Source organism: Tenrec ecaudatus, chromosome 13 (assembly GCF_050624435.1).
Source record: "Tenrec ecaudatus isolate mTenEca1 chromosome 13, mTenEca1.hap1, whole genome shotgun sequence".
In the NCBI taxonomy this organism is placed as follows: domain Eukaryota; kingdom Metazoa; phylum Chordata; class Mammalia; order Afrosoricida; family Tenrecidae; genus Tenrec; species Tenrec ecaudatus.
The window spans coordinates 92,972,740-92,997,355 of NC_134542.1; the positions used below are offsets into that span (position 1 = coordinate 92,972,740).

Below are 24,616 nucleotides of genomic sequence, written 5' to 3' on the forward strand. Positions count from 1 at the left end.
TGCAGTTCGTAGCCCATGTGTAACCCACTAGCCACTAGGGCTCCTGCTTATATAGCTTTGAATTCATTAACTATATGAAGCTTTAGAATTGAGAAGTTAAGGTTTATATTTTTTCTATGTATAATTATGAATATACATATTTATAATACTTTTTGTTGTAATCTTGAAGTTTCTTTAGTAGGGACTTTCTCTGACTAGCAATTGAGGAACATCTTTTTCTTAAGTTAACCTCATTTTTTAAATAATTTTTGTTTCATGATAACAAAATATAGTTGACAGTATTCTATTAGAATTGATAATATTTGGTATATACTTTTACCATCATTCAGGATTATTTGTATGTGTGATAATTATAGCTGATTTTAATGACATTTAATAGAGTAAATGTTAAAATTTATAAAGTATTGATACATGATATTTTTACACTATAGTTTTCTTGACTTCCAGAAAAATATTCCTTATAAAACTTGGGGTTACTTCGAACATTTACGAGAAGTTTGACAAAATGATTAGAGAGTATGATACTTGGCCTGATTAAAGAATTGTTGTACTTAAATTGTTGTCTTATATTTTAAGAATCTGAAAATATACCTGTTAATTTGAAAAGATAGTCTTAGATTCTGTTCTTCATATTTATAATTTAAAAGAGCAAATGCTCTTCTTTTTATCTTTTTTATTACTGTTAATTGTTTTATAAATTTTCATTTAGTTAGTAAATCATGCTTTAAAAGAACTCATGGAAATTGAAAATGTGAGTGGAAACATATTACAAGTTCACCTAAATGGTAAGTGTATTTTCATTTTGTCATTAAAAATAATATAAACCATGTAGTCTTTCTATACTCTTAAAGCAAATTCATTTTTATGTATTATCTAGTGCTGGTATTGTAGAAATATAACATTGGTGTCTTTAGTGAACAGAAACATAATTTCTCACAGGGTGCCGACTCAAGAAGTTTCTATGTTCACACTAGAGGGAAATCTTAAACTCTTTTCAGTTTCTGTTGCTTACTTCCTTGACAATCACAATGTGGTAAGAAATCTATCTTGCCCCCCATCTCTGCTTGCTTAATATGATCATCTTATATCTCAGAGATGATTGGCTTAAGACACACCCTCTACTGATACAGCATTAACATATACATCCACCAATTTTAGATTAGGATTTAGAGCACTTTTATTTGAGAGCACAGTTCAAGCCCCAACAGTATGTTTAAATTTCAAAGAACATTTGCTGTAAGTTATAAATGAAAAGGATATTTAGATTGGATAAACTTTGCATGTTTAATGACCTTTATCATATCTTATACTATAATTTTTATAATTAAAAAATAAAGCCCAAAGAAGTCTCTGCTGCCTTGATTTTTCTTTTTTTAAAATACTACCCCCAAAGAGGATATTTCTTTGAGTTTACCAAATGTCTTCATTAGTGATTTTAAAAATGAAATAATATAAATTTGTAGACTTTTGATGCTTTTCTTTCTAGCTAAGTATAGAAAATATTGGAAATTGGGCATGCCTGGGAAATAATCTACATCCCATCAAATATGTGCTTCAATTTCATTAACTACTTTAAAATGGGTCTTATTTCAGGACTGCTGCAGATAAATGAAAAAATTGCTTTAAAGGAAATCACAAGGCAGTTAAATCTGGAAAATGTAGTCGAAGATAAAGTTTTTGTAAGTATCATCTCAATTGATTTTAGTAAGCTTCAAAGTAAAATTTGCTTTACTTTGTGTAGATAATCTTATCTTTTGGAGGTTAGGAAAGGTTTCAGAGATTCCAAATTGATGATGACACTCACATATTTTGGACACGTTATCAGTAGAGACTAGTATCTGGAAAAAGCCATCATACTTGGAGACATAGAAGGTACAAACACACACACACCACCACACACAACAAACACACATACATACCACCACCACCCCAGCACCACCACTACCCCCACCCCCATTCCTGAACATAGATTGACACAGTGGCTGCAACGGTGGCTTCAAACATAACAACATTTATGAGGAATGTTGGCACTATTTCATTTTGTTGTTAATGGGATTACTATGAATCAGAAGAGATTAGATGGCACCTAAGAAAATATCACAGAGTTTGTTTGCTGGTCTTCTGAGACTAGTGCAAGTCCCACATATGAAGCCACAATTTCTAATTTTAATTGTTTTGTCAATCATTTCCTAGCTGGTCATCATGGCATATGGATCTAAATTTCAGATATTTCATTAGGTTGGCCTTATTTTATCATAGTTCATAGGATTATTCTAAAAAACTATTAAGGATAATTTCTATTTTAAAAACAAATTTAGCTGGATGGCAATGTGTGCTGCGTAATGTCAATTATCTCTTAGTAAATGTATTTTCAGAAACTGTTCTTGACAGTTTTAGTAGTCAACATCAGTAATAAAAATAATAACTTTTGTATGATTATATGTACTTTAAAACATTCCTTATTTTCTTTGAAAACCATTTCATTGGGGGTGAGTACAGATATCACATCCTTCCATAGCTCAAGCTCATCGGGCAGTATTATTGTACAACTGCAACCACAGTTTCAACACACTCTTTTCCTTCTTGAACTCCTTGACATCAGCCCCCTTTTACCACCCCCCCTGTGCACCACAGAGACCTTTATTGTACGTGCTGTTTCTGTAGCTTCATCACTCCTGGGTTTTATATACTGAAAAACATGGAACAAAAATGTAAGAGAGTGACCCCAATGACGTAACACATCTGAGTTAGACTCCAAATGAACAAACAAAAAGCAACAAAATACAGAAAACGTTGAAAACAATAGCAGACCCAACATGCAACAGAGGAGGGCTCAGCTGACAAGGTGTTACCAAGTTCCAGTCAGGTTTGTCATTCTGATCTTCTGTGGTCATCTCTCCAGTGCACTCTGTCCACTTCCCTCACATCCCTCCATCGCATACAGAGGGCAACACCACGGGCTTATTTCCTCTGTGGTTCCCACAGATGGGTCTTGGGCTTCCACTGTCGACTGCATCCAGACTCTCACAATTGAGGCTCCAATACTATCCCCTCCTTCAACTTCAGAGTATACGATTTACAATCTTTTAGTTAGTTCTTGCACTTTTAATTCATCGCCTACTTTATATGCTTTAAAGGAAGCACACAATAATTTAATTTGGAGCTGCTTTGATTTTCATAATGAAAGATCCCATTCTCTTACTTATCCTATAGAGGTGGGCTAGGTACATTCTGAGTTCATTTTTGGTTACTTGTGATCATGCAAAGAATAATCTCAAATGTGTTCTCTTATTGCAGTGACACAGCCAATGTTTCCTAAGCCTCCTAAAGTATAAAGGCATTTAGGAATTGCATTCTTTAATCCTTACATATAGAATGTTAAGCCAATTATATGTTCTCCTACCACAATCTGCTTGTTTTTAAAGTGCAAGTTCAAAGTGCTTTGTTAAATTTAGTGTTCTCCCTTATAGTTAGAATATGTCAAACCTAGGAGCATACTTACTCAAGCGAAGTTTCTTTCTAGTCAGTAGATTTAGTTTGACTTTTTATTTCCATTTGATCTACATAGAAGTTTCTAGCAAATTGTAAATACACATATTCAGAATAAAATTATGTGACTAATAAAAGACACAGTTGCTTCCTATTGTTCTCATAGTATCACATAGAGATTATTAGCTTAACTTCACTGTGTAGGTTAGACAGCAGAGGTTCACAGTGCTTAATTAGGTTGCCAAGGTTCATAGAAGGGTCCCTGGTTGTGCAGTGGGTTAAGTCCTCTCACCATCTGCTCTGCTTCAGAAGCCTGGGAATCTACTCCTGTAAGGATTTACAGCCCTGAAAACCCACAGTGCTGCTCTGTCCTGTAGACTGGCTGTGAGGTGAGCGAGTCAACTGGAAGGCAGTAGGTTTGGGTTTTAAGGTTATGAAATGTCTAAGACTGGACTTCAAGAACCTAGCTTCAATATAGAGCTTTTTTGTTTTTCTATACTTTACAGATGTAAGAAGAAGAAAAACCAGGATCAGACAGTGTTTCATTTTGTTGTACATAGGTTCACTATGAGTCAGAATACAACCATCATGTTGATCCTGACCCAGTCACTCTATAGGACAGAGTAGGTTTTTCCCCTAAAGTGTACGAGGCTGTAAATCTTTTAAGGGAGCAGAAAACTTCAGCATTCTCTTGCAGACTGGCTAATGGGTTCCCATAGTGGTTTCCCCAAAAAAGACCTGCCACACACAACCTTTAAATAACTTCATCCACTGATTTCCCAGCATGTCTCTCAAAGCAGTTCTTAAAATTATGAATGGTACCTCTTCCACCCTCTACCTTGGTAATTATATTAGTAACATAGCATGAGATCATCAAAAAATATGTTGAAACTCTGTAACCCTATTCTTGTATCAGTTGTTTGGTTTTTTAAAAACTGAGAAACCACAGTTGTGTTTCTCTTGGGGAAATAAACAAGTGGGGTTTTCCCTCATGTTTAAATTCTCATATTTTAAAATGACAGTTTCTTTAAAGTTTTTGAATGAAGTGAAAATTAAAGTCTTTACTGAAAAACAATTTAAATAGGATCTCTACCCCCAAGCAGGAATATCTGGACACTGCATCTGCTACTTACTCAATTTCCATCTAGAATTTTTAAGTTTTGTCCAAAAATATTTTGCCCATGTTTCAAGTAAACGTTGTCAAATTTGATATGGTATATATATAAATTCTGAGACATGCTTTTGAATAGAAAATAACTGTTTTGAATAGAGATACATTATTATAGTATCTAACATTTGAAGCTAATTTCTCATTTTCTTTTAGGACTATTTTAAAGTTAATATATGTACAGATTTGGTTCAGAAAAAAAAATATTTCCAACAGAAGTACATGCCATTCTCAATAATGCACCCAGGGTGGCACAAATGGTTAATGCATTTGGCTGCTAACAAAACATTTGAAAGTTCGAGTCTACCCACAGGCACCTGTGAAGAAAGATTTGGCAATAAGTCTGTAAAATCAGCCACTGGAAACCCTGGAAAGCATAGTCTGACACATGTGGGCTCATCATGAGTTGGAACTGATTCAACATCGATTGGTTTTTCTACTTCTATATTTTAGATTGTAAACTAGGAAATATGTAGCCCCAAATCTAGTAGTCTATTGCCTCATAGATACAGTGTGTTAAGAGGCTAACAACTGTCTTTTATTGTTTCTTTTACTAAAGAAATGGCATTATTTTTGTTGCGATTTAGGGAAGCTTTGCTGAAAACCTTGTTTTTCTTCTGGAAGCTTTAAGAAAAGGTAAATATCCACATCTAAAATTATCAAAATATTTGCTTTCATCCTACTTTACTCTTCATTGTTAAAAACTATATATACTTGAGTATAAGCTGAATTTTTCAGTACATTTTTATGCAATTCTTGTGGTACATTTAGGTACCTTGACTGATATTCAGATCGGCTTTTGCTTGAGCATATACGGTGTATGTTCTTTATTGTAAAATATATGCTCTGTGTTCTTTATTGTTAAACATATGCTTTTACCCCCAAAAAAATGTATATAGAAAAAACCCTATAATCTCAATACTGTAATATGTTTTTTCTCATAATTACCTACAGCATATTATTGATTTTATATATATTTATATACTGCTTATGATCTACTTTGGTGAGACAAGGAGTGTGACAGGTCTGCTTCTGAGACAACACTCAGAACCTTAAAGCTCATGTAGAGGAATTCTTATATGTACTTTTCTCTTTTAAAATTTGGTTTTAACTTTTCTGCTAAGTAAACATTAACAATTTTTAAGTGGTCACTTTTATCTGAAAAGTTTTTCTCCCCTTCAAATTATAAAACATTTACTTATGTTTTCCTATATTTAACTTTTCTAGTTTACTTTGAACTTGTTACAAAACATAAATGAGGATCCATCTTGAAATAAATCCTTCCCCCCACTTGGAATTACAATCTATTTTGTAAAAAAAGACAAAACTTTTTTCTTATGTCTGAAATGAACTTGCTCATCACTGAAGAATCCCAAGTCCACTTCAGTTTTCTTTACCTTCTTCTATAGCCACTCAGCCCAATGTTTAGATCCGAGTGGTAAGAAATCTAGACACTTCAGTTGCATTTAATTTCTGAAATTTTAACTCTGTTCCTTCGTGTATGTTGGTTTCTAAAGAACAGCAGTCTATATAGGTACACAGCCCATCTTAACAAATCATTAACGGTACCCTGTTAACCTAGCCCCTCTGTAATGTGGCTCTTCTCCTTCCCCCCACCTTTCCTTCCTCAAAATTCCCTGCCCTGTCCCTCTCCCTGTCCCTCTCACTTTCCTTGCCCCTGCCTTCCTAGTAGTCTTCAAATGCATGGCTTTTGGTGTGAAAATCACTTTTCATTTTTTTCCCTTTGTTATGATTTAATTAAATGTTTGTCTCTATAGAATTGACTAGCTTTAATTAGTATAATATTCTCTAGTTTTGCCATGTCTTAGGGTGTTTCAGAGAGTCGTAATTGCTTTTTATTGATGCATAATATTCCATTGTTTATCCATTCCTCTATAATCAAAGTTTTTGGTTGTTTCTATCTTTTTTGCTATTATGGAAATTGGTGCAGAAAATATAGATTTATATATGTCTGTGTTGTGTTCTTTAATTCTTTTTTTTTTAATTCTAATCAGTGGTACCAGTCATTGGATTTTATTGAGAATTACAATGTCTAAACAATAGTTCATATTTTTAAAATTCTGTATGAAACCTAAAAATTGGCTTCTAAAATTATGCTTAGATCCAACGTAGACGACACATATACTGGTTTGTAGTACAAAATCTTGCAAAAAACCACATGAATAATTTATTTAGAGAGAACTTTTCAGGAAACAAAAGCTCAAAAAAAAAAAAGATCAAAGTATTTCTTCTGAAAGATAAGGCAACTCGTGCCTAGCACACCTCACACTCCTTTACCGAAGGAGACAGCTTAATAACTTGCACTCCAAGGGCTTCCATTTGGATGGTACTTTGTCTTTGTCTTCTTCTTTCCCTTTGCTTCCATCTTAAGTTGAAGTGCCTCAGCTGTCAGGGCTCCCAGTTTCTTATTCTTGGCTTTCTTAACCTTGTCCTTGATAGCAGCCACATCAATTTTAGTTTCTGTAGAAGCTTCCTTAGGTTTCACAACTGGTTTTGCTTTAGGTGGAATAAAAGCTTTGTTTCTTTCCTCTTGTCTCACTGAGAGCTTCTGCTTGTTTAGCCTAATGGCTTCCGTCTTCTGCCGTTTCTTCTGACTTGCCCTGAGAAAGTATTCGCCACTAGCCAAGTCTGTGTCAATCTGACTTTCTGGCTGTGGTGTGGTGGGAATGGTGTATATTCTTTCTTCACAGTTTTTTTCTTTGGTTCCTTGCGTTTATTCACATTTTTATGTTTGAACTGTGGTAAAAATCTTTCCCAACTCTGTGATCTTAATTCAGAATCTTTTGCCAACTCTTGTTTAATCATTAAAGTTTTAATGTTGTAGATTGGATGAATATTCTTCATAGTATCCAGGACTATTTTCCGAACCTCTTTTAAACCATTGAAGGGTCCAATGGCTGAAACGGTTTTTCCCTGAACCATAATGTAACAGTTTGTTAACAATTCCAAAGCCTTCAATGTAGATCCTTTGGGGCCAATAAGACGCTGTCTTCTTTTTACGAATCTTTCTTTATTTCGTACTAAAGAATCTATTTTAATGATGTCACATGCAACATCACCCTGAAGAATTCTTATTGCCTGCACAAACGAAACACTCCTGGCTAGAGCTTTCTTAGGTCTCTGGCTCTGATGATGATGTAGGGTCAAAGTCCTCTTTGTTGTACTAACAGTCATGCTGCCCTCAATCAGGTCCACGGTTCCATTAACATGCTCACTTTTCTGGCTTGGCCTGCTGGGCACAAGACTCATGTTCTTTAATTCTTTAGGGTGTACACCCACTAGAGAGATTTCAGGCTCATAAAATATTATATTTTATCTGTGAAGAAGCACCATACTGATTTCTAGAGCGTTTATATAATTCTGCAGTCCCACTAGCAATGTCTGAGCATGCCAATCTCTCCACTTGCTCTTCAGCATTTATTTTGATTTGTTTTCTCTTTTTAATGTGCTACGAATATCAGTGTGAAGTGGTATCTCATTGTTTTAATTTGTATTTCTCATGTTGCTAATGCGGTTGTTAGCAACCTGGATGTCTTCTTTACTAAGTTGACTATTCATGTCTTGTGCCAGTTTTTGGGGGGTTATTTGTATTTTTCATTTTGAGATGTGATTTTTTATAGACTATGAAATTAATCCATTAAGAATTAGTCCTTTTCTAAGTAGTTTCCCCAGTTTGTGTGTTCTCTTACTTTATAAAGATTAATGTCCGTGTTATAGAAGTCTATTTCTAGACTTTTGAACTGCCCTTGATTTTGTGTCAGTATTAACAATTTATGTAATTGTATATGCTTTATTTTCTGGTGAAAGTAAGTCTTCCTTTCACAGAGTTGTTGTTTCTTTTTTGTGCAGAATTAAAGCCTTGAAGCTAAAGTAGCATTGCTACTTATATTAAGCTAGTTTCTTAGACACATTGAACTGCTAAACACAAGGTCAGCAATTCAAGCCCACCAGCCGCTCCACTGGAGGAAGATTAGGCACACTACGCCTGTAGTGATTTATAGTGTCGGAATCTTAAGTGCAGGAGCATTCCTTTTCTTTTTTTACCCATTTTATTGGGGGCTCGTACAGCTCTTTATCACAATCCATACATCCATCCATTGTGTCAAGCACATTTGTACATATGTTGTCATCATTTCCAAAACATTTTTTTTCTACTTGAGCCCTTGGTATTAGCTCCTTTCCTCCCTACCCACCCTCCCACCCTCATGAACTCTTGATAATTTGTAAATTAATAATTCTTTTGTTCTTACAGCACCCACTGTCTCCCTTTACCCACTTTTCTGATTTCCATCCCCCTGGGAGGGGGTTATATGTAGATCACTGTGATCGGTTCCCCCCTTTCTTCCCACCTTTCCCTTACTCACCTGGCATCACTACTCCCATTATTGGTTTTAATGTGGTTCATCTCCCTTTAATCTGTCCTGGATTCTCTGTGTTTCAATAATTCTTCTTGGCTACATTGCCCTTGAACAAGCCCCACCAATCATCCTACCACTCTCCTTACCATTGATTTTAGATCACTTGTTTTTCCCCTTTCCCTGGGTTTGTTGACACTGGCCTTCCTTTCCTCAGCCTCCCTCTCTCCCATTGTTTTTCCTCCAGATTGTTTATCCTGCCTATCTTATCTAAATAGACATACAGAGACAATAATAAGCACAAAAAGAAGACAAATCAACAACAACAAAACAATGACAACAAAAGAAAAGCCTAATAGTTCTAGGTTTGTTTGTTGACCTTTAGGAGTGTTTTCCAGTAGAGTCTGATGGGGTGCCACATCCTGGCCCCAAAGTATAATTTTGGTATTCCTCAGACACTTCATTGCTTTGCTCCTCTTGCTGCTGTGTTGCACACCCTTAGTGGTTCGACCCAGTGTGGTGGGGTCAGATCGGGCACAGTTCCCACACTGTGTCTCCAGTGTTGTCCCCTGTAACACTAATGGTCAGTCCGGGATGTCGTGTCTCGTAGTGAGACCAGCCCTATGGTCCTCTCTGTGCATTGGCTGCTCTGAGCAGGAATAGCATTCTTGGGGCTTGGTGGGCCAGGATGTGTTCCACTCTCTCTCCTTCCCTCTTCTTTGTGCACCTGTGTGCTCTGATCAAATGCACCCCTCTCCCTGAGCCGTACCTTCAGTGCTGGCAGGAGCATATATCTACTATAGCTTCTCAGGTCACTAACAGTCAGAATTGACTATGGCAGTGGATATGTGAGAGTTAGACAAGTCTTCTGTTGCAATTTCCCTTACTGTTAAATGCTAAAAGTGGTTAGAAGGAGTTAAATTTTCTTTGGTTGGACTTCAACTTCATCTGACCAATGATTATAAAAGTTATTTCTATAGGAAGATACTGTCTTCTTTTCTACTAACAACTCTGTTTGGAATAAATAGGTTTGTTCTTAAATTACTGATGATTTTCTTTACATTTAATCCTACTTAGGTATTGAAAAGTCTTTGTCAGTTTTCTAATGAAAAAAATTAGGTTCACATAATTGAAAAATAATAGCCCAAGTCATTTATATGATATTCTTAATATTTTAATCAAACTGTTCAAAGTCTACTAACTGGCCTACAAATGCTTGAGTACAGTAGGTGTCAACTCTGTCGAGGTTTAAGAAAGATTCACATCATGCTCGTTAATGTAGAACTCTCTTTTTTATCACAGGTAATCGGACCAGCAGTTGCCCGGTGGTCTTCATTTTAGATGAATTTGATCTTTTTGCCCATCATAAAAACCAAACACTCCTCTATAATCTTTTTGATATTTCTCAGTCTGCACAGACTCCACTTGCAGTTATTGGTCTTACATGTAGATTGGTAAGTCTTTGTAGTTTAAAATATTGATTTTTTTAAAAATTGATTATAATAGAGCATTCCAGAGTAATTAAAGTCTACTAACTGGACTACACATGCTTGAGGACAGTAGGGCTATTTTAGTCCAGTGGATTTTTTGTTCTTATTAAGCACAATTATCAGTAAGTGCTCTAGTCCAAATTAGCTTGTAAAGTAATATTCCCCCTTTTCCTATAGAATTACAGAAGTTAAAATACATTAACCAAGTAAATAGGACCATTAAATAATTTCACCACTGATTTGTAAGAACTGCTAATGTTTTTATTTGCTTGCCTCTTTTTACATTGAAGATATTTTCCAATATTTGAAAATACTTTGAATCAATGAAAAATAGTACTCTCTATCTTGATAAATCAGCATCTCCAGACAGATGATGTGTATCAGGCGAGCACAATAGACGGCTTCTGTGGTGCTGGAGGGATTTAAGAGTGCCTTTCCCTCTGGTTTAGGTGTTGCTGTCACAGGACTTCATGAAGGCTGTACATGCCGAATCTGTACCTTTAGGCTACAGAAGCTAGTCAGGCCTGTTTGTGTTTTGCCTGGTTTTATTATCAGAGCCTGAGCTTTGCTATTGAAATTTAGGTGAAATGAGTAGTAAGCATCTCCCCTCTGCCCACATGCATCTGCCTACCTTGCCTTCCTAGATTTCATTCATTATTCCTCCGCCCCACCTTGATTTCCTACAAGGTGATGTCCAGACTTTTTACTTTCTAGATATTACTGTGTTATCTTTCAGCTGCCCCCCACACTGTTGTTTCTATACTGAGGCGTTCTCTATAGCCCCGTCCCCACTTCACTTTGCTCTTATACTCTCACCCCAGATTTTCTTTAAATGCTTCATTGTGTATTGCAGAATAAGAATCACTAGTTATAAGTGAGAAGTAAATACTTATGTGTTTTATAACATGCATCTTACAGGAGGTTTTATTTATGTTTTTAAGGATATTTTGGAACTCCTGGAAAAAAGAGTGAAGTCACGATTTTCACACCGGCAGATACACTTAATGAATTCTTTCGGTTTTCCACAATATCTTAAAATATTTAAAGAACAACTATCTCTACCTGTAGAATTTCCAGACAAGCTTTTCGCTGAGAAATGGAATGAGAATGTTCAGGTAATTTGAACAAAGGAAATAATGCTAATTTATGTGTCTTGCTCTACCATTTGAAAGCAATTAAAATTTTCAGAAATCTTCTAATGTTACTATGGCATAAAGATGTAGTACAAATTGTATGTGTGTTAAAAGACAGCTGAAATATTATTTCTCTTACATTCCTCTCACAACTTTATAGTTAAGCTTTGAGATTTAAGTGTGTATGGGACTGTAGGAAGCATGGACAAAGGTTTCCAAAAACTAATTCTCATCTTGTGAAAGGAAGAGCCAGGCGCAGTGTCTCTGCGTTCATTGCGGCTGACAGTAGCCCCTCTCTTCCCTAAAACACTGATCCAGCTGAAAAGTCTTTGATGTGGGAGCAGCATTTCTTAGGGAATTGCTACAAAGCTTAAGTGATTTGGGAAGTTGAGTTTTGTTAAATTTTTCATATTAGCCCTGAGAAATCATTTTCTCCTGCACAAAAAGCATCCTTTTCTTAGGCACTATAAAGAAGACTAAGACAAGTGAAATACTGATAGCAGAGACCTGTTGAAACTGGTTTCGTCAGGAATCAACCCGCACATGTGTGAAGTGAAACTGTAGTTACAGCGCCTTTGACTTACCTTTGCGTTCGTGTTTATCCTCTTCTCTTACCACAGAGTGACCGTTTGCTATCTAGGTTTCATGCCTTATGCGCAGTTAAGCTTGTTCTTTTTACGTACAGGTCCAACGTTACACACGATCCTTTGGGTCTTCACGGTTAGTCGCGAGTTCATCATTGTTGCTCTACTTTTAACTACACCTCGCTGTAGAAATGCCTGCCTTATATAGGGGTTCTCTCTCAGCGTTGATTCCGCTGTTTCACATAGCTAAAGCAACTCTTTGCTTGTGCTGTATGGAATGGTAAGGTTGCAATCTGTAGTGACACTTTAATTCGACTTGGCATTCCCTTGCCGTTGTTTCTTCTCATCTAGATGTGCAGTAGGAACCCTGTGTTCCACCTGTGTCCACTTTTCAGTGCCTTGTAGATTTTCACCTTCAACTCCTGTCTTCAAAAAACCAAGTTTGGTATTTGCCTGTGGTATAGATTGAAGCAATCTTTTATAGTATTTAAAATTTGCTCTTTCCCTAGACTAGCTATCCCTAAGATGATTATGTTGCTCAGGTTTTACGGTGCCATTAACCATCGTTCGTTCCTTCTTCAGTTATGTTGCATTTGTAATGTGAAAAAAGGAGATAAAGGAGTTACTGGCAGACAGATAACTGTGCCCAGAAAATGCTAACCATGTGGGAGAATGGTGGCTAGGCCTTAGCATTGCAGCCTCTTCTTGCTGAAAACCCCACATTCTAGATTTAGGATCCCTGCGGGCAGAGTGGTTACACGTGTGGCTGCTAACTGCAAGGTAACCTCAGTTCAAGCCCATCAGCCATTCAGTGGGAGAAAGACGGGCCTTTCTACTCCTGTGAAGTTACCGTTTCGGGAAATTGACAGGGTTAGTCGGACCCTGTCCTGTGAGTTGCCGTGAATCAGCATTGATTGAACGGCAGTGAGATTGGTTTGGGGCTTACATCCTAGATTCAGGGGTTAAGTGGGAAGAATGAAAATGAGTACTAGCCTTCATCTTTTTTTGATGTCTTACAGGTCTGTTTCATAAGGAACTAGTAACACTAGAGCTTGTGTTGAGCAGTTCTGTTGTTTTCTTTTTTCCTTTCAGTTTGTGCTCAGCCTCGCAATGTAAGACAAATCTCTATGACGAGAATTATACACCCCAAAGAAACTGCCTAGCCCCCCAAAGTTATTCAGATTCAGAAATTTGCCAAGAAGGAGATAGGCACACTAGATGTACAAATCTACACCAGGATTAACAGAGCTTCCTGAGCCAAAGGAATCCGCAACATCCCATTCCATGTCCTTGGCTGGTTGTCCAGAAAATGTCACGAGGATGAAGATTCACCAAAGCAAACTCTCTACACTGGTTATCTACGTGCCTGTCACCATGATTAAAATTTTTAAAAAGCAATAGGCAGTCAATGTGGATGAGAGCTAATCGTTTATTGTCTAACAAAGTTATAAAACTGCCCCCACCCATTTTTTTAATGAGAAAAGTTAGGCAGCTAGTTTTCTGGTATTTTAGTTTTTCATATGGCTCAATTACATATCTTTTAGAGGATTTTTATTGTTTGTTTTTGAGCAGAGTAAGTAATTATGGAAACAAGCAGGTGTGATAGCTTACAGGGAAAAAAAGGGGGAGAGTTGGAGTCAAAGCCCTGAAAATGTAGAGGTAAGCAGGAAGGCAGAATATAGAAAGATTAACCCTTTGAAGAATCATTTAAATATTGTTTTTCAAAAGTAAGAGTTTTAAAAATTTCACTGAAGTTTTTCACAAGTATTCTGATTTACTCCTTCTACAAAGATTTCAAAAATGTTTGTAAAAAAAAGAGAATTGAAAGATTAAAAGTAGGAACAGGCAACAGAAAAGTGGGTGAAGGGAGACGTCGGACCGTTTAAGATATGACAAAATAATAATTTATAAATTATCAAGGGTTCATGAGGGAGGGAGGAACGGGGAAGGAGTGGGGAAATGAGGAGTTGATGCCAGGGGCTTACGTGGAGAGCACATTTTTGAGAATGATGAGAGTAACGAATGTACAAATGTGCTTTATATAATTTTATATCAATTTTATAATTGATGTATGCATGGATTATGATGAGTTGTGTGAGCCCCCAATAAAATGATTTTTTAAATTACTTATAAATTAAAAGATAAAAAGTAAAAGATATAATCTTTCTCTACATAAGCACCATGAAGTTCCGGATACTTTTATAAGCCAAAATACCAGTAATTTAGCCCATTATTAAAGAACTGAGTGTCTTGGGAGTTTAAATCTATCAAGACATAGATGAGTTTGTCACAATGTGGTGGCTTGTGTGTTGCTGTGCTGCCGAAGTCTATGTCACTGTATTTCCAACACCAGCAGGATCACCCAACGTGAACGGGTTTAAGCAGTTTCCAGACTAAGAACAGGCTGCAAAGATTAGGCTTTCCACTTGAGAGGAATTAACCACTGAAAATCATAGAGATAGACTGGAAACATCATCAATTACTCAAAACCTAATGAATGAAAGTAGAACATTGTCGAGAAAACTCTAGAAAACAAGCGCCTCAGATCAGAAGGCACTTACAGTATGACTGAGGGAGAGCTGCCTTCTCAAAGTAGAGACCACCATAATGATGCAGACGGAGGAAAGCCGTCGGGGCCTTCATTTGCTGATGGGGCACAACTCAAAATGAGAAGCGACAGCTGCAAACATCAATTAATAATTGGGACATGGAATGTACAAAGTATAATCTAAGAATTGGAAGTCGTGCAAAATGAAATGGAACACATTCTGCTCTTAGCTCCCACTGGTCTTGGCACAGCGTTTTCGGTATCCAGTGAGCACAGAATTTGCTCAATTTTAATTTTTCAATCAGAATTCTTTAGGCTGAACCAGAGGAGGTGTCCGGTGTTGGCTTTTGTTTCTGCTCTTAACCATAGGTCCTCTTCAATTAGAGCATGAACGAGAGTGATTTTTTCCTTAGCAATTGATGTGGGAGGGCTGCCACTGGCGGGTTCACCTTCAGTATCAAAATACAGGAGTTACAGATTTGTAAACTGCTCATTTCTCTGGTGCATTATCAGAAAGCATGAGTGCTTTCATCATTCTTACACGCAAGTTTCACCATGAACTTGGTGTTTGTTTTATGTAATTGCTTCCATGTAGAAGAATTCATGCTGATGAAAGCTTTCTTCAGACTGATGTCTTACCATGCTGAGTCTCAAACTTAGTCTCAGACATGTTACAACAATGTAATATGAGTTTGTTTTGGTGTAAAGAAATTTTTAAATCTATATCAATTTTTTCATAATAGGTACTTTCATGAACATTTTTAGTACACCTCATATAAGAGTCAAAGATACAGGAGCCGGGACTCATTTTTCTGTGGTATTTGGCCACATATTTTTTAATTTAATACATCTTGAATATTGGAAGTTAGAATTATTTTTTAATTTTATTAAGATTTTCATTTTTAAAAATTATTTTATTGGGGCTACTTACAGTTCTTCAAACAATCCATACATCCATGTGTCAAGCACATTTGTACATATGTTGCCATCATTCTTTTCAAAACATTTTTTATGTGAACCCTTGGTATTAGTTCATTTTTTCCCTCCCTTCCCGACCCTCATAAACCCTTGATACATTATAAATTATGACTTACACATGTTACACCATCCGTTGCTTCCTTTCACCCATGTTTCTGTTGTTCACCACCCTGGGGACTGAGGGGGGGTTATTATACATTGATTATTGTGATCAGTTTCCCCTTTGTCCCTCTAATTTTCCCCCTCCCCTCATGGTATCGCTATTCCCATTATTGAACCTGAGGGGTTTATCTGTCCTTGATTCTGTGTTTGGAGAGTTCTTACCTGTACCAGTGTACATGCACTGGTTTAGCCACCTTTGTAAGGTACAATTGGGGTCATGATAGTTGAGGGGAGGAGGAACCATTAAAGAACTAGAGGATTATTGTATATTTCATCGGTGCTATACTGCACCCTGGCTGGCTTGTCCCTTCCTTGTGACCCTTCTGTGAGGGGATGTCCAATTGTCTACAGATGGGCTTTGGGACTCCTCCTTCCTTGTTCGCATAGTGATTGTTTGGGTCTTCTGATGCCGGATTTCTGATCATGTCAACACTTCGTGATCACACAGGCTGGTGTGCTTCTTCCATGTGGGATTTCTTGCTACCTAGCTAGAAGGTCACTTATCTTCAAGCCTTTAAGACTCCATGCACTATATCTTTTAATAGCTGGGCACCATCAGCTTTCTGCACCACATTTGCTTATGCACCCATTTTGTCTTCAGCGATCCTGTCAGGAAGGTGAGCATCACAGAATGCCAGGTTGTTAGAACAAAGTAATTCGGCTTTCAGTAATTCCTCGGCTACATGGCACTTGATCAAACCCCACCAGGCATGTACACCCTCCTCGTCATATATTATGGATCACTTGTTCCCTTAACCCTGGGTTTGTGGTCGCCCCATACCTTTCCCCACCTCCCCTATTCCAGTTCCCCTGGAACCATCTGTCCCATTGTTTTCTCCTTAGGATTGTTTATCCTGCCTATCTTATATCTATATAGACATGAAAGGGGGGGGGGGGGTTTCGATGAATAGTTCCAGATCTGTCTGTTGACCTTTGCAAATATTTTCCAATCAAGGCTGATGAGGTGCCGAGCTCTGCCCCAAAGTCAGGATTGATTCCTTGAATCTTTGGGGACTTCATTGCTTTGCTCCCCTTGTTGTTCTGCTGTACTCCCTCTTGATGTGTGCGTGGGGGCAGGGGGCGCAGGGTGTGAGACCAGGTTCGGTTCTCATGGTGGGGCTGGCTCTATGGTCCTCTGTGTGCATGGGCTGTGCCCAGCAGGAATATCATCCTTAGGGTTTGGTGGGCCAGTATGTGGTTCTCTCTCTAAATCTCTTTCCCTCTTAGTTTGCTCCCATGAGCTCTGAGCAGACCCAGCCCTCTCCCCGAACTTTCTTCAGTGCTGTGCTCTGTGTAGTGCATTTCTTCTGGGGAGGGGTCCATGTAGCTGGGTTTGGGGCCAGCATCGCAGACCTCTTGGTTGGTTCACTGCTTCATGCCAGTATGTTGACTTCAAGTCTTGATGTACCAGGTTGAGGTCTGGTCCCTCTCTCCCTTTCCTGTGGAGACCTAAACAGTACCCTCCCATTGGTGGGTTAGTGCCCTGTTCCTGCCCCTCCCCATGTCTTTTCCCCTTTCCTCTCCTTCTTAGTTGGCTGCCATATGCGTCCCTGGGTTGGGTCTGAGCCCTGCTAGAGCGCCTGGACCTCACTCCAGGAATGTATGCATTTAGTAGTTTTTCCCCTCTGCCCCTTGTGCTTTTAAAGCTTATTTCTTGCATTTTATGTTCTTTCTAGTAATTCATAAGATATTTTTGTTTATGATGAAAATACATGTGTGGTGACAGCAAACCCTTTAAAATATCAAAGACAATAGCTAGAGAGTCGGACTCCTCCCTAAGATAATGTATTCACTAAGATCCTAAAACTTCATCCCAAGTGTCAATCTGTATCTTTCTAGATTAGAAAAAGTAAACTACCTGGTTTAGTTCTCTTAAACCACTGCCCCTACCCTTCCTAGCAGAGAAATAATTCTTACTCCTTACAGAGGATTTTTAAAAATTAGATCCATCTTCTTTTTCCTAAAAAACGCTTTGACTCTTCCGGCTCTTAGTTCATTCTTAGTTTATCTAACAACTCTATGCCATCTGACCCTCACTTGTCATTCAGTCCTCATTCATCACAGTTACTTGACTCTCTCAGATACTGCTTTTTCAGAGTACTCTGTTGAATCTCCTAGTTTCCAAAGTCTTAGCCTTTTTAAAAAAATTGATCTCATTTTAATTTTACAAAGTAGTTAAATTAACATTGTTAGGCACTACTACTTGAAAATTTCTTCCCTTGATTTCTAGATCTTTAGTATGTTTCTCCTCGTTCCTTGATTTCCTTGTTTTCCAATCTGCTTCTTAACTATTGATAACCCAGCATTGACTACTTGCTGTTCAGTTCTCACACCTCACATTTACAGGGACTTTCCATCCCTCCTGATGTCATCTTGTCGCCCCCTGCCCTTTTGCTCCTCTCACATACTTCACTCTCCTCTTTATCTGATTGAGCTTCTGTGAATGTCTTCTGGGCACCACTCTTACTAATTTGGACCCTTTTTTCTCTTGTATAAATAATTGCAGCTGTACCTAGTTAGGTGTTTTGCCTATTTCTCCTTATTCAATCCTTTTCCCAGAATTGAAACGCAAGGGTACATACGTGACTGCTCTTGTGTAATATACCTGTCTTCTTACATTGCTTATGCCGTGTCCAACAACAAATGCTCTTCCCTATTCTGTATGTTAGCTCCTAAGAGTCATCACTTTTGCCTCGACATTGTCCAAATATTACCTTGTTACCATATGGCATACCAGGTATGTCATACCTTTCCTTCTCTGCTGTGTGTTGGGCTGCATTTTGCCTATTCCATTAGTATAGGAGTAGTTTCCCTTTTTGGAATAAAAATTATGGCAAACAGGTGTGTGGGTTATCTTTGTGTTTAAAAGAATGAAAAGGGATAAAAATAAAGATTGGAAGTAGGATTGTGGCTTTAGTGGTCAGCAAGTAGACCTATGTAATATTTTAAAATATGTATAGTGTAACTGAGGAACATAAACCAGTGAGGCACAGGATTATATAGACTTTAAATACATTGTTCCTTAACTGTATTTGGATTCCCCTCCCCCCTTTAGTGTCTCTCAGAAGACAGAAGTATACAGGAAGTACTACAGAAACACTTCAATGTCAACAAAAACCTACGGTCATTGCATATGCTGTTGGTGTGTATTACTTTTAAATTGTGTCACTCATTCTTTGGCTAATTATATATATATATATTTTTTGGCTAATTATATTTTTATGGGAATTGCACTAAGCTTATAAATTTGCAGAGAAAGACGATCTCTATTGCAGTCAGTCTTCTAATCAAGGAACATAGCATGTCTCCCTTTTTATATAAATCATCTGATTTTTTTAATCAGTACTTTGTAATTTTTACCACATAGATCTATCCATGCATGCTTTAGCCTTATGTATGTCTTTAACTTCCTTTGAAGCAATTTTAAGTCATATTTTGCTTTTAATTTCCATTTTGCATTTTCACTGTATTTAGAAATATGATTATGTTTGACAGGTATGTGTTTAAATTGCATTCTACAGCCTTGCTGAACTCAGTTATTAGAAATAGAAGCTTTTAAGATACTTTATAATTGTTTATACAATCTCACCTGCAAATAGTTTTATTTCTTTCCAATAAAATATCTTTTTGCTACCTTATTGTAATGGCTATAACCTCCAGCATTGTGTTGGAAAGCAGCAGCCAACATCTTTGCTGATTCCTGATGGGAAGGGGGGAAGCATTCTTTTTTTTTTAATCTGCTAAATGATAATTAGTTCTAGGTTTTTTATGTATACTCATTAGTGTCTTGGTGAAAGTGTACCATGAATTGGTGCTCAGTTTTATCAAATACGTATTTTGCATCATTGATAATGATCATATGATGTTTCTTTGAGTTGTTGTTGTAGATTACATGATCTTCCCATGTTGAACCAGTCTTGCATACCTAGGATAAATTTCACTTGGGTTTTCCCTATCAGCTCTTGTTTTTGAAATCCAAAACACATGCCATGTACTACTCTGCTCCCCCACAAGAATCAGGATATTTAATGTAGTGTTCAAATTAATACCATTTAAACATGAAGGAAATACATTAAAAGAATGTACTACATAAAAGTCTACTAATTTCATATGAAAGACACAGATTTCTGATGCAAACTCTTCAGCTGTTCAACACACAGATGCTCTGTTTGCGAGACTTCCAAGACTGGGATCTGCTAAGATTCCGACAAGAGTCTGCCGTCATCTGGGCGGCCCACCTTCTTCCGCTAGCTTCCACTGCTGTTGTGTCTTGATGAGATCCTCCACCTTGTTCTTTGCTTAAGTCACTCAGGTTCTCTAGAAAATGATCGGACCATAACACTCCTGTTACTCTCCTAAGGGCAGAAGAAGGAAGTGCAGTGGTTCTGCATTGGGCTGCTAACCAAAAGCTCAGCAGTTTGAAATCACCAGTTGCCCCAAAGGACTTTCTACTCTCTTTAAGAGTTACAGTCTCGGAAACCCACAGGGCATTTCCACTCGGTCTTATAGGGTCCCTTTGAGTTAAGAGTCAAATTACTCTGTCTTATAGGGTCGCTTTGAGTTGGAGTCAAATTAGGGTTTGGAGTTTCATGAGAACTTCATATTAATATGTTTTTTGCAAAGTAACATCTGCAAATTGCCCACGTAGAAATCATTGTTTTTCTGGTTTACGTTTCCAAAGATGGTGGCTTTAAACCGTGTTACAACGTCACACCCATTTGTAACGACAGCGGATCTGATGGAGGCAAGTCAGCTGTGTAGCATGGACTCTAAAGCAAATATCGTGCACGGTAAGAAGCCTGCCGGGTTTTTTGGGTTGGTCTTAATAAATTCAGCTTACATATTAATATAGTGCTTTATATGCAGAATAATTGCTCTCACAGCCTAACTTAGCCCTTTAAGTAGGTATTGTCATTCCTATTTAAAGTGAAAAAATCTTGCCTTTTCACCTCCCTTACCCAAGGCTGTTGCTATAACTTCCACCCTGAAGAGCATTGAGAATCTAGTGAGCCTCCTCTCTGGGGACATTTCATATGATTCCCAGGTGTGGGGTATGCTCTGAGTAAATCCTACCCCTGAGCCCTTTGTGATTTACAGTCAGTTTAATTGCTATTTGTTATTTACTGTGGGATTTAAGGTGATATTATCTCTCATCCTGTAGCCTCCTTTATGAATAAATATCCCTCTAGGTATGAAAACTAAGCATGGGTTTAAGTCACTTGTGTTTGTATAGTTCATTGTCACTGACACAGATTTCTTAGGGGAAGGAGGCTCATCTTGTCCTTCCTCCCCCTGAAAATGACCATCTTTAATCATACTGTACTATTTTACAGATCCCAGTGCTCTGTGACACTAAGTAAACTATAACTCCGTTTGTTGTTTTCTCTTTATGCTAGGTTTGTCAGTCTTGGAAATTTGTCTTATAATAGCAATGAAACATTTAAATGAGATCTACGACGAGGAGCCCTTTAATTTTCAAATGGTCTACAATGGTGAGAGGAGACTTCAGTCGGACTGTTCTAATGCTCTTCCTTCCCCCTTCCGTTCAAAGGTGGTGCTAATGTTTTCCTTGCTTTCTACCCAGAGTTTCAGAAGTTTGTTCAAAGGAAGGCTCATTCCATTTATAATTTTGAGAAACCAGTTGTCATGAAGGTAAGATTGGATTTGTTCTTTTGTTTCTTTTACTAATTTTTAAATTTGTTATGAATCATGATTTATTCCCTCCCCCAAACAAATCTCAAAATGTTTGAGGAACCAGTTTGTGGAGGTATGCTGCCCTCTGCTGTCTGTTCCTAGTATTTGCATCCTAAAAATGAACCGTTACAGACATTTATATAACCATTTCATTCTAAAAGTTGACTTTTGTATCTTAGCACTAAGAAGAGAAAGACCAAGCTTCCTAGTCTTGTAAAGAGTTAGTCTCGGGGGAAATTCTACCTTGTCTCATAGGATTACTCAGGAGTCAGAATCAACTCAATAGCAGTGAGTTTGATTTTTCTCAACAAGAGGACCAAAATGCAGATAAGAGCCTTTAGTTAAGAAAGTAAAGGACAGACGTCTCATTGACTAATAGACCATGCAGAGAGTGTTGTTAGAGGGTGTTGGTGATGGGGGTGAGTCATGAGTTATTAAAACTCTAGGTCACCACTATCCAGTAGAAATATAATGTGGGCCACAGAATTTAAATGTAGAAGCCACGAAACAAGGTTTTCAAAAATTAATTTATAAATATATTATCTATATTTCACTGTATAATCAGTAATAGAAAAACTTTTAAGGAAGGACAAGGGGGCTTCAAAACACGAAAGGAAAAATGAAATTGAGGAGATTTTCCCCAAAGTTTCTAGTGCCTCGTGTTTTGCATTCTTCCTTTTGTATAGTCTAAAATTTGTCATGTGTTGCAGTACCAAATACTTACTGAAAATACTTGACCTTTATTTTAACTTCTATTTTATTCCAAGCATTAGGTTGTTCCTAAATTCGGTATCAGATATTTAATTAGATTTGAAATGTCCTTCAGTCATATTTCAAGTATACATTAACCATGTGTAACCAGTGCTTACCTTATGGACCACGTAGTTCTAGAGTTTAGAGGAGAAAAACTTTTAACTTTGTCAAGTAGGCCCACTGGTATTTGGCAGTCGCTAATAAGTCCTACCTAGTAAGGGGCCTAGGGGACACAGTGGTAAAAAACGTCAACTGCTAACAGTCACGTAGCTCCCGGTTGCTCCCAGGAGAAAGATGTGGCCGTGCAGTCTGCTTCTGTAAAGACCTCGCAGTTCTCATGTGTGCTGTCGAGTCACTTTGAGTCAGAATTGACTCAGCAGTAGGAGGTTTTGATGTGTAGGCGCCCAGAGTCCAGGAAAGAGCGTACGCAGCATCGCCACATCCTCAGTAGGGACCAAGAGGTATTTTCTCCTCTAATGTGAAGATCATGGCTTGTTGTGCAAGCCAAGGAGGAGTTAAGAAGAACAAACATGTTTCCAAACTGATCGTGGTAGCAATTGTACAATACTGCTTGATGTGATTGAACTGTGAATTATTGATATCTGCAAGAACTCCCAATAAAGTGATTAAAAATTAAATTTTCTTATTTTTCACAGATGGATGGTGTCTAAGTTATTTGTTTGCATCCAAAGAAGTTTTATTACGTAGAGAACATGTTTCAATGTTCGTTTTCCTACAGTGAAGTTGTGTAATAGATTTCACAATGGCAATGTATTTCAGTGTCAATATTTTAATGATTGGTGTATCATGACTTATTGGCACATTTTTTCAAAAATCCCTACATGCATGGAATAGCAATCCAGGTTAGAAAAGACATTACGTGTTCTGAGGGACAAGAAGCAACCACAGAAGAGCCATGTTAAATGAGGGGGCTCTGTGACAGGTTGTCACAGCCTCAGCCAAGTTCCTTGAAGAAAACGGAGCCTGTCCCCTCCCTTTCCATGCCCAAGGGACCTACTTCCTGCTGAGCCTCTAGGGGGTTTCCTTTTGTTGGCTGTACTGAACTTTAAAGTCCTATCCACATAGGCAAAATGTAAATGCCAAATTGAATAACCCAGGTAACTGATTAAAAAGTACTAGCCTATTATATTCAGTTGTTTTTATATCGAATTAGATATCCTTCATTAACTGAAGTCCTGGCCGAACATATGGGTTCCTAAAATGAGAATAATTATGAACAAAAGCTGTATCATGCATGATCACTTCTAACACTGTAGGGACAGATAACTGTTTGACGTGATGTGTAAGTTACTTTGTGACATTGATGAGTCGTTTTGACATCTATTAAGTTTTCATTTCCCAACATTGTTCCACAACTGACAAAAACCCTTCACTTGTCGCCAAGTTGAATTTGTTGTTTTCCCATCTACCCAACATGAACTCTCTTCCTCTTACAGGCCTTTGAACACTTACAACAGCTAGAATTAGTGAAGCCCACGGAGAGAACTTCAGTAAGTGCGCAGAGAGAGTACCAGCTGATGAAACTGCTTCTAGACAGCACTCAAATCATGAATGCTCTGCAGAAATACCCCAACTGTCCTACAGATGTCAGGCAGTGGGCAACGTCCTCGCTGAGCTGGCTATGAATATTCTCCAAGGACTTACTGTTGGCGCTCAAAGCATACTTCTCTGAAGAACTAAAAGGCCATTGTTTAAAAGATAACGTCACTTTAGGTTTTATGTATTTATAAACATGTATTTTTGTACTTTGGGGAGACTTCACCATGTAGAATCTGTGTCTTTCCTTTCAATAGATGTGCTGTTACATGATTTATAATTCTGATTATTTAGATTGTTTTAAAAGAGTACGCTTAGTAATTGGACCATATGCCTATTTAACCGTTCTGAAGTTTTTTACGTGGTACATTTGAAGAATTCACCCTATCAGCCAAAGCTATTAAGAATAAATGTGCTAACAATTAATCTTTGGGCTCAGTAGATATCCCTGCCTTACACACACACCCTTGTACACACAGAAATTTGGGAGTCTAACACAAAACCCGGTCTTCTGGTGTGAGAATGATTAGTCTGACCAAAAGAAAGGTTCCATGTGGAAAGACCTACCACGAACTAAACCTTTTCTTCCAGTCTTCCCAGAATGTGTCCTGCTTACAAATCTACATCAGAATCAGTTACAGGATTTGAAATGCAGCTTCTTGGACCTCACTCCTTTGGCTGAAA

At 37.7% G+C, this 24,616-nt stretch overlaps 1 protein-coding gene and 1 pseudogene across 4 annotated transcripts in view; one reads left to right on the forward strand and one right to left on the reverse strand.

Moving 5' to 3' along the window:
- ORC4 (origin recognition complex subunit 4) overlaps positions 1-24,358 on the forward strand; it is a 66,116-nt gene extending 41,758 nt beyond the window's left edge. For all 4 annotated transcript variants that reach the window (XM_075529837.1, XM_075529840.1, XM_075529838.1 and 1 more), the window contains 10 exons: positions 710-785; positions 1,594-1,679; positions 5,245-5,293; positions 10,336-10,487; positions 11,465-11,638; positions 18,984-19,070; positions 20,610-20,718; positions 21,325-21,420; positions 21,513-21,580; positions 23,833-24,358. In XM_075529837.1, coding sequence (XP_075385952.1) covers positions 710-785; positions 1,594-1,679; positions 5,245-5,293; positions 10,336-10,487; positions 11,465-11,638; positions 18,984-19,070; positions 20,610-20,718; positions 21,325-21,420; positions 21,513-21,580; positions 23,833-24,021 — 1,086 coding nt within the window. In that variant the 3' untranslated portion in view covers positions 24,022-24,358. The remainder of the gene's footprint in view (positions 1-709; positions 786-1,593; positions 1,680-5,244; positions 5,294-10,335; positions 10,488-11,464; positions 11,639-18,983; positions 19,071-20,609; positions 20,719-21,324; positions 21,421-21,512; positions 21,581-23,832) is intronic.
- On the reverse strand, positions 6,969-7,927 carry LOC142424736 (KRR1 small subunit processome component homolog pseudogene; annotated as a pseudogene).
- Positions 24,359-24,616: the final 258 nt, after the last annotated feature.